Raw genomic sequence first — 10,207 nt, 5'->3', positions numbered from 1 at the left:
GATCTTCTTGTGGCAGACACACAAGGGGACATCCCTCTGTTAGTAGGACATCCCTTTCTTTCATTGTCTGAAAAGGACAACACAGCCCTCTTTTTAAGTAAGTTCCCATGATAAATGCTCGGCACGGGCCATCCTCGTATTCAGTCCTTCTTTTTTCTTGAAATCCCAACTGGCCCTGTGCCAAGACAGTTTGGGGGAACAAAGTCCCTTATGAGAACTCTATGGCTGTCTTTTGGGGAAATTCCTGCTGTAGGTTCAGCTGGGACAGAGCACCAGGTGTCAGCAGGACCATCTTAGCTTTTCCATGGCTCTGACCAAAAGACCTGACAAGAAAAATGTAGAGGGGGGAAAAGTTTATTTGGGGGGGCTCATGGTTTCAGGGGTCTCAGTCCATAGATGGCCAACTCCATTGCTCTGGGCCCAACGTGAGGTAGAAGAACATGGTAAGGAAACGACTCAGGACATGACCATCAGGAAGCAGAGAGTCAGGTTGTGTTTACCAGGGACAAAAAATAAACCCCCAAAGCACTCTCCAGATACCTGCCTCCCTGAGACACGCTCTGCCTGCAATCAGCACCCAGTTAATCCATTCAAGTGGATGAACACACTTCTTAGGTTAAGGCTCTCATGACCCAATCATTTCACCTCTAAACTTTCTTGCATTGTCCCACACATGGACTTTTGGGGGACACCTCATATCTAAAGCAGAGGCTTGAGATGAAAATCTATCCCTTGCTTCTCCCCCCTTCTGGTGGCTGCTGACATTCCCTGGCTTGTGGCCACATCACTCCATCTCTGCCTCCTTGATCACATCACTTTCTCTTCCAGTGTCTGTCTGAAATCTCCCTCTGCCTCTTTATGAGGACATTTGCGAGGACAGGGCCAGCTCAAATGACCCAGAATAATCTTGACATTCTTAGCCCCACCTGCGAAGTCCTTCTTACCGTGGGCAGTAAGATTCCCAGGTTCTGGGGATTAGGATGAGGAACCATTATGCGATGGCCACAGCTGCTCTTATTGGCTAGGAGTGGAGTCTGATTAACAGTAAATAGGTGGACAGAGAGTGAAGGGAGGAGAGATCCCACAGCGTACTGGGATATACGGTTACCAGCAAGGGACAAGAACACCCCTGGCAGCGGCTGAAGGGTATCCCAGGACCCTGAGACCCTCCTTTCTATGCCGTGGTGCTGGGGGTGGGCTATATAATGCTGCAGAACTGCAGGAGGACAGAAGAAAGGCTGGACAAGCGGTGGCTCTAGAGGACATGCAAATGCAGGAGGGTGGAGATTGTCACCTCCACGGTAGAGTGAGTTGCCCTTGCAAGGACACTGCAAGGGCTGAAAAAGCTGAGAGACAAACAGAAGTTGGGTGCACTGTATGGGCACAGGACAGCAATGAAACCTCAAAATCCATTTGAATGTACGAGTCTAGAAACATCCTTCCTCTTCTTCCCTTGATCCAGAATAATCAGACTTTCATTCCTCTCTGGAATTCTGCAATTTTTCATTTATTGTTATTTGTTCGTTTGTTTGTTTGTTTGGGGGGACTAGGGATTGAACTTCACCACAGAGCCACATCCCCAGACCTTCTTTATATTTTCTTTAGAGTCAGGGTCTTGCTAAGTTGCTTAGGGCGTTGCTGAGTTACTGAGGCTGGCCTTGCACTCTAGATCCTCCTGCCTCAGCCTCCCAAGCTGCTGAGATTACAGGCTCTTGTTATTTATTTAAAGTTAAGTATCCCACTAACCACAGTATGGAATGTTGACTATTAGGGAAGAGGGTGGCTGCGAGGGAGCTAATGATGGTCCCCAGGCAAAATCCTGGTAACAGATGATGGTGGATTGCACTGAGATAGGGCGACGGAGATCAGTGGGCGGAGTGGGTTCAGTAGGTCTCTGGGAAGTACACGGGATCATCTTCTGAGGCTAAGGAAGAAGGTATTTTAATTGACTTTCAGATTGACTAAGACTGTGGCTCAGGGGATGAGATAGGAAGCGATCGTATGCCCCGAGATGGAGGATGCAGGAAGAAGGCTGAGTGAACCCGGACATCCAGATGGCACTCCGGCCACCAGACACGTGGATGCCAAGCTCACAGAAACCCAAGGTGGAGATGCCAGAGTGGGCGTGCGGAAGATGGTAACAGAAGCTATGGGAGCAGACACAACAGACAACAAAAAGTACAGAGGATGAGAGGAACCCCAACTCGTAAGGGATGGGTGAGTACGGTAAGCCGGACACAGGAACTAAGAAGTGGTCAAAGGAGGGAAAGGTGGGTGACCAGAAGAGCATCAGGTTTCTTGGAAAGAGGATGTTTCAAAAAGTTACCTTGGAAATGACATTGAATGTTAATCAAATAAGAAAAAAAAAATGTTTACTGGATTTAGTTACTAGTAACAATAGAAAGAGAAGATCCTGTGAAAAAAAATAGGGTCAGAACCCAAATTAGACAGGTGGGTGACAGAGAGCTAGGAAGCAGACATAGCACTTTATTTATTTATTTTTTTCACATTCTTTTATCGGTGCCAGAGTTGTATGAAACGGTGGGACTTGTTGTCACATATTCGCACATGCACACGATAGAACAATATATTTTGGCCAGTATCATTCCCCGGTCTCTGGCTCTATACAGCACTAACATAATGTGTCCAATCACAACAAGGCAAGGTGTAATATGACGAGAGAAACTGAACTCGGGAGAAATTGTGAAAGCCAAGGCTTTTGTGAAAGTCTACCGAATCTGGCCCAGGAGATTACATTTCCCTTTCCTGTGATGTAGGTGGCCACCATGAATCACGGGTTCCAAAGTTTCCTTCATTACTGCCATCAGCAGGGGGAGGGGCATCCTCCACATAGACGACACACCACCGTGACAGAGGAAGACGTGAGGAGAGGGGAGGACAGGCGGAGGCCAAGAGGCTGCCTGCTCCTCTACACTTGCCTTCCTGCAAAATTCTGCTTTGCAGCTAAATCCAGATCCTCATGCATATTTATAGAAAATCGTAAAAGCCAAATGACACAAATACATTTGGTAGCAAGCAACAGAGAATGGTCTCTTAGTGCCTTAGTTCCTCTGTTTATCTAGAAAGTGCCTCTGTGTGCGGAGGGAAGGAAATAGGGAGGTGGGAAGCCTTTATTCTAGAAGGGAGTAGAGCTAAACCCCTAGAGATCTGGACCCTGGAGACCTGAGCCATGAAAATACTGGATGACTGAGCAGTGGACAGGGAGTAAGTGTGTCCTAGGGAAAGAATGGGGATTCTGAAACCCATCCCCTAGGTTAAAGGGAAACACGGGGGCTGAGGATGTGGCTCAGTGGCAGAGTGCTTGCCTAGCATGTGGGGGACGCCCTGGGTTCCATCCCTAGCATCAAAGAAAGAAAGAAAGAAAAGAAAAGATATTCTGACTAAACATGACTATCGTGTGTCCCCAGCTGCATATTTCTAAAGGATTTTGAGGAGCTTCTAACCTAGAGTTACACTGGAGAGAAAGGGGACAGAGAAAGAACAAGGGTGGTCCAGCCTCAGGGTGATCCTCTCCTAAGGGAGAGGGAATACATGGAGCTCTGCTCTCCTGCGAAGAGGCACTTGAGCACGTGAACTCCAGCCTCCTGTATTCCTGTGTGATGGCACACCTGTGCCCTGAGCCTCCAGATATTTTATTTACCAAGTGGTTCACCATCTATGAAGCTGGAGAGGTGGAACCGTCTAAGACATCTACCAAGGGCTAAGCACTCTGTGTCTGCCATCTCCTGGAGTCCCCACAGAATTTCTGAGGGTTCCCGCGCTCACTTGATGGAAAAAGGAAACCAAAGTTCAGAAAATTGATCTACCCCAAAGTCCCAAATGAAGGGACTTGGATTTGAGCCCACGTCTGCATGACTAAATCCCATGCTATTTCCACCACAGCAAGCCATGAGCTGGGAGGAGTCAATCTGTTTCAACCAAGAAGGCAAAAGACCCTTGGGGTGAAGGGCGGGAGACCACCCAACAGTGGAGGACGGAAGGGTGGAAGGAAGCAGGGAGCCTCTTTCCTTGGAGTGAAATCAACCTTCTAGGCACTGACCGAGGAAATTGCCTGGAAAGGAGCAGAGATTGTGACATGGAAGTGGGAAAATGCCTGGGGTTAAACAAAAACAAAAAAAATCAGGAATCAGGAAGTAGATACAGAAAAATCTGTGTTTGGAAATCGGAACAAGGCTCTCCAGGGAGAGAACAGAGTCGCCGGGGCCCTTGACTTTGGTTTTGAGAGGAAACAGTGCTCAAGGACTGACCTGCCCCTCTCTGGTCACATGACCTGGGCTGGTATAAAAGCTTTCCATCAGCCAGGTCCCTCACGACTTTCTCCTGTGTGAAATGGGCAGCAGCAGTGGCTAAAGCTCTAGTCCTCTCTCCCAAGAGCTTCCAGACTTTTCTTCGGGACTAACTCCAAGAAGCCACCTCTCTGAAACGAAGACCAGGCAAGGCACCTTCGTACGTGTGCTCTGGGATGAGATGCTGGGGTCAGACTCTGAGGGGAAGCCATGGGAGGGGAGGGCTGGAGGAAATCGGTCAGAAGCTGCAATGGGGGCACACCATTCCCAGAGGCTGGAGTTGGCAGTGGGAAAAGGGGCCACGGACCAGAAGCTTGGAGAGAGGACCCAGGGGCAAGCCTGAGTGTGGGCAGCAAGGTTGCCACACTGAGAAACTGAGTCACCCCCTTAAGAAGAGGGGTTCTATTTAACAGTCAAAACACCAGGCTCAGGAACCTGGGGGCTTTTCTGAATATGTCTCTAAGGTCTTCTGGGGACAAGCCACAATGCAGAGTGCTGGCTCATCCCTCCTCCCACGTTGCCCCTCGTGTACGTGGCCTCAGCTTCCCCTTTTCAACCGAGTTCCAGAGTGACTTGCAGGGGTGGACAGGTGGAGGAAAATCTGTGTTCTGCAAAAGGAGGGGACAAGGAGGTCGGGGACTGGGCTGTGGGGCTGGGCACCTGGGGCTTGGGAGACCCAGCCTGGGGTTCACAGTGCCGGGCTTCTTGAATCTTCCTTCTCCTGAGACACACCTTACAGCTCTCTGCTGGCTCCCACGTCCCTCTCCCACGGGTGTATGAGAAGGAAAAGCCTTCAGTCAGGTTGGAAATTGATGACAGTGACTTCCTGTATCTGTGGGGCTGGGAGGGAAAGCAGAGGGGGAATTCCCTTGGGAAACCAAGGGTTGGTCTCCCCCAGAGACACAGGATGGCAAACGTAATAACTGCTGCTTAATATCCCGCCCAAGGTAAAGTCAATAATTGCTCTGGGCAGTTCTGGCAGGTGGTGTGAGCAAGCAGGGGTGGCAGCAGAAAGCTTGGGCCTGAGAAGGGAGAGTGCCAGGGACCATGTCCACATCGTGAACCAGGACAGAGAAGGGGCTGCAGGTCTCCAGCTTCCTGACCCTGCCCTTTTCCATCCTTCTCCAGAATGTCGCTCAGCTGGCACAGCTCCTTGATCCTCGTGGCCTACATTGTCATCTTTCTCACGGGTCTCCCCGCCAACCTCCTGGCCCTGCGCGCCTTCGTGGGGCGGGTCCGCCAGCCGCATCCCGCGCCCGTGCACATCCTGCTGCTCAGCCTGACGATGGCCGACCTCCTGCTCCTGCTGCTGCTGCCCTTCAAGATCATTGAGGCTGCGTCCGATTTCCACTGGTACCTGCCTCAGATCGTCTGTGCCCTCACGGGCTTCGGCTTCTACAGCAGCATCTACTGCAGCACGTGGCTCCTGGCGGGCATCAGCATCGAGCGCTACCTGGGAGTGGCCTTCCCCGTGCAGTACAAGCTCTCCCGCCGGCCCCTGTACGGCGTGATCGCGGCTCTGATCGCCTGGTTCATGTCCTTTGGTCACTGCACCATCGTGATCGTGGTTCAGTACTTGAACTCCACCGGGGAGGCGGGAAATAGAAACGGAATGACCTGCTACGAGAACTTCACCAAAGAGCAGCTGGACGTGGTGCTGCCCGTGCGCCTGGAGCTGTGCCTGGTCCTCTTCTTCATCCCCATGGCCGTCACCATCTTCTGCTACTGGCGCTTTGTGTGGATCATGCTCACCCAGCCCCACGTGGGCGCCCAGCGGCGGCGGCGAGCCGTGGGGCTGGCTGTCATCACGCTCCTCAATTTCCTGCTGTGCTTCGGCCCTTACAACGTGTCTCACCTGGTGGGGTTTTACTCCAAGAAAAGCCCCCCGTGGCGGGTGGAGGCCGTGGTGTTCAGCTCGCTCAATGCCAGTCTGGACCCTCTGCTTTTCTACTTCTCCTCCTCGGTGGTGCGCAGGGCCTTTGGAGACGGACTGCGGCTGCTCCGAAATCAGGGCTCCTCCCTGTTGGGTCGCAGAGCCAAAGAGAGGACAGAGGTGACAAATGGGGACAGGGGTGTGAGCCAAACAGAGGGAGTGCCAAGTTCGGACTTCACCACTGACTAGTGATTTCCCTTCTGGGGGCATTCTGGGCTACACAGGAGTTGGGCAGTTTGGGAGAGAGGGGACTCCCAGAGACAGGAGTCCCCAGACCCAATCCACAACTGACACTTGGTCAGAACCTCTCTTACCTGCTTGGTAACCCTGCCTGGCTAAATCTTCCCTCCCCAGGGAGCATAGCTCGGTGGCACAAGAAGAAACAGACCTAGAAGCACTGTCAGGCTGGGGTCTCGAAGCAAGGTAGTAGCTATGAAGTTTGTCCTTGTGAGGTGGTTGGTGTTTGGAGGTGATGTGTTTGAAGGCTGAGTCCTAAAGAAGTCTTGCTACAACTTAGAAACCACATTTAGATACTGGTCTAGTTGTTGGTGCTAGAAAAAAAAAAAAAAAAGCCAATAGGAAAGAGAATGGAGAGAAATACTAATTGAGAGCAAAAGTCTCAAAAAGGTTCTGAGCAAGGGAACTCCAAGGGAGGAGCAGGGGCTTAGATCTCTAGTGATCTGGGTTTCATTGTATCAGTTTGACTTTTGCTTTGTAAATGTGCTCCATTCGTTTCACATGTTATCTTGTCTCCCCCTTTAAACTGGGGGCTGTGTGAGGCCTGGGTCTCATCTTCCTTCTCCACGCAGGCCAGGATGTGGCTTGGTGCCCATCCACCTGAGATTGACACTGATTAGCACAGGAAAAAGCAATCTGGTCTGGCAGATTGAAAATAAAGGCCGTAAAACCCTGAAGTGAGTGTTCACAAGTTTTTGTAGTACATCCGCAAGCCCTGGGGGGTAAATGCAGAGTGAAGAACCAGAGGCCTTAGAGGGAGGTGATGCTATAGAAACCACAGAAAACTTTTAAGATGAATATGTCAAGAGGGTGAAGCAAGTAAGGATACTGATGGAATTCGGTTTAGATGGATGGCTTAGAGGATGCGGCTGAGTCTTGTTTCAAAGATATCTGTTTTTCACAGGGGCTTCAAACTCGGTGCCCCCTGCTCTGAAATCTGCTGTTCCTTATCATGAAAATTTGTCCTCCAAGGAATTCATTTTCTATCCATCCCTTTGCCTGCCTTGTGCCTTCTCTCCCTTCCCAAACCTACCAGCATAACTCATTTCTCTGCAATAAGGACCCCCTGGTCTGGCACTGTGATGCACACCTGTAATTCCAGCAGCTCGGGAGGCTTAGGCAGGAGGATTGCAAGTTCAAAGCCAGCCTCAACAATTTAGCGAGGCCCTAAGCAACTTAGTGAGACCCTATCTTTAAATAAAAAGGGCTGGAGATGTGGCTCGGGGGTTAAGCACCCCTTGGTTTAATCCACAGTACTAAAAAATTAATTAATTAATTAAAAACCCTAACTGTTCTCTCTAATTGAATGAATTAATCTTCAGCCTCCAGCCTCGTCCTTTTTGACTCAGGCCATACATTAGAATTACAGGTGGAGATCTGAAAATAACAGAGAGAACCAGTCACCCCTACTGAGAGAAGCTCTGGGGGTGGGGCCCAGCAGGTGAGCTTCAGAGCATGACTAAGTCCGGAACAGCTGTCATAGCTCAGGAGCCCAACTCATCCAAGAAATTATTCTTCAGGGAGACCTTCCTTGCATATATGTCCCCCCTCACCTCCATCCACCTTCTCCCATTTTCTGATCCCTCACTTGTCTCCTCTTAATGAGACCCCAGTCAACGTGCACTTTCTCCAGAAAGCTTTTCCTGATTATCCCCCACCCAACTGTAAGATCATTTTCTGGTTTCTTTCCTCAAAAGAAGGCTGGACTGTTGATGTAAGAGTCCAGATTCCAGTGATGGTGCATCTTACTAGTTGGGGGACAGGGAGTGAGTCACAGCCTCCAACCGCCTTTGCCCTATCGAAATAATGAGGATAATGCATAGTTTCTGGGCTTATTCTGAGGCCTCAAATGTGATTGCAGCTGGAGGCATAGCTCAGCAGGAGAATGCATTCTCAGCATTCAAGAGGCCCTGGTTTAATCTTAAGTATCAAACAACTTTATAGATACGTTGTACATGTGAATATTATTTATGTGTTTAATACAAATGTACATACATATATGGTTGCAGGTTTTTTAAAATGTGATTGCGGAGGTAAAATTGCTGAGAAATTGTGGAGTATTATTTAAATCTAAGACATCCATCCATGTGAAGCACAGATGTACTCTCACTTAAAAGAAATATAAGTTAAAAACTTAAAAATACTGGAAATAATATGTTATGTAGCCAACTCTAGGATAGTTTGGCAAGGATATGTGAAAAAAATATATGGAATTTTCCAGCTGTTATGAGTCTATGATGTATAACAGCTTCCAAAAAAGCTAATTTGATTTAGGTGGCATTAAAAGAAATAAAGATTGAATAAGTTGATAACAACATCTCTCCACTTAGGTGTAATCAGTAGTGCGCTCGGGAACAAATGACACATTTGTAAGAAGGATACTAACTCAGGGAATTGAGCCCTCAAAAATTAGCCAAAATGTTTTGGAGACTTAAAACTCTATAGTAGTAGTAGTGGTAGTTGTTGTTGTTGTTGTTGTCGTCGTCAATAGAGCATGTTAAATGGCAGACAGTAACATAGGAAAAAAAACAGAGAGGATGAAGGCGATTTTCCAAGATTAACAGGTGAAAGAGGGTTTGGATCCAGGTCTTCTGACTCCGAAATGCCTGCTTTTTTCATTGACAAGGGAGAAAGAAGCAAGAGAACAATGGCTGTGTGGCTCTGTGGCCAGGACATGATAAGTTCCATTTTTCAGAAGATGCATTTTCTGTAGCCCCACAAGGAAGAGCAAAGATCATGACAGGGAGATAATTTCAAACAGCTTGTGCTGTTTAAATAAAACTGACTCCCCCAGCATGGTAAGTCACTCCCCAATTTCCAGGAATACTCAAGTAACAGATAGCAACCACCTATTTCAGGACAGTGAGGAAATACATGTATGATAAGGATTGAACCAGTTAACTGCTAAACCCCTTTGAACTCCAAGATTCTCAGGTTCCTTAGAGACGCAGCTACTTTCGCTAACCAGGAAAGTAGAAAATGAAGTCATTTTGTTCTTAGTGGAGTAATAAGAAAATCATCAGAGTTGGTTTGAGACTTTCAGGGTGAGGCTTTAGCTATTCACAAGAACCTAGTCTTGATTAAGTGACTTCATACATCAGCCCTTTTTTTTACCAGGAAATTAGTCATCCATTTGCTCAACAAATTGAGATGGATTATCTACTGCAGATGCTCCTTGATTTATGATGGGGTTCTTTCCCAATAATCCCATCATAATTTTAAAATGCTATAAATAAAAAAAATGCATTTAAGAGACCTAACCTACTGAACATCACCTCTTGGCAGCATAGTGCTCTACAGACAAACAGTTGTCTCCCTTTGTGACTGGGAGCTGCCACTCAGTGCCACAGCCCAGCCTCACAAGAGAGTCCCATACTGCATATCACTCTCCCAGGAAAAGATAAAAATTCACAGTGTGCAGGATGGTGTCTACCAAGGGCACTTGAATTTCCCACCATTTCCAAGTTGAAATGTCTTAAGTCGAACCTTCGTAAGTCAGGGACCATCTGTAGAGGTCAGACACTTTTCTGGGGATCAGAGTTTGCAAATGTACAAAGGACAAGGTAGGTGTCCTGTCATGGGGGCTTCCATTCACGTAGCAGGAAACAGTTAAGAAACAAGTAAACAAATGCACCCTCAGGTCCTTTCAGACTGTGGCAAATGGAAACTGGTTTCAAAGGGACAAGACAAGATTATGGGAGAAAGCACATGGAGATTTGAGGAGGTTTGG

General features: G+C 48.3%; 1 protein-coding gene across 3 annotated transcripts; it reads left to right on the top strand.

Moving 5' to 3' along the window:
- The first annotated feature begins 4,322 nt into the window (after window positions 1–4,322).
- Window positions 4,323–7,154, top strand: LOC114097402 (free fatty acid receptor 2). 3 transcript variants are annotated; one of them, XM_027941324.3, is made up of 2 exons: window positions 4,323–4,454; window positions 5,436–7,154. In XM_027941324.3, exon 2 carries the CDS (start codon window positions 5,437–5,439, stop codon window positions 6,427–6,429), a length of 993 nt encoding a protein of 330 aa, XP_027797125.1. In that variant the 5' UTR covers window positions 4,323–4,454; window position 5,436; the 3' UTR covers window positions 6,430–7,154. The 3 variants fall into 3 exon arrangements, with proteins under 3 accessions (XP_027797125.1, XP_027797124.1, XP_027797123.1); XM_027941323.3 differs by having other exon boundaries at window positions 4,323–4,467; XM_027941322.3 differs by having other exon boundaries at window positions 4,323–4,496.
- The last annotated feature ends 3,053 nt before the right edge of the window (window positions 7,155–10,207 follow it).

The sequence above is a fragment of the Marmota flaviventris genome, chromosome 18 (assembly GCF_047511675.1).
Source record: "Marmota flaviventris isolate mMarFla1 chromosome 18, mMarFla1.hap1, whole genome shotgun sequence".
Classification (NCBI taxonomy): domain Eukaryota; kingdom Metazoa; phylum Chordata; class Mammalia; order Rodentia; family Sciuridae; genus Marmota; species Marmota flaviventris.
This window is presented reverse-complemented; position numbering and strand designations above follow the sequence as displayed.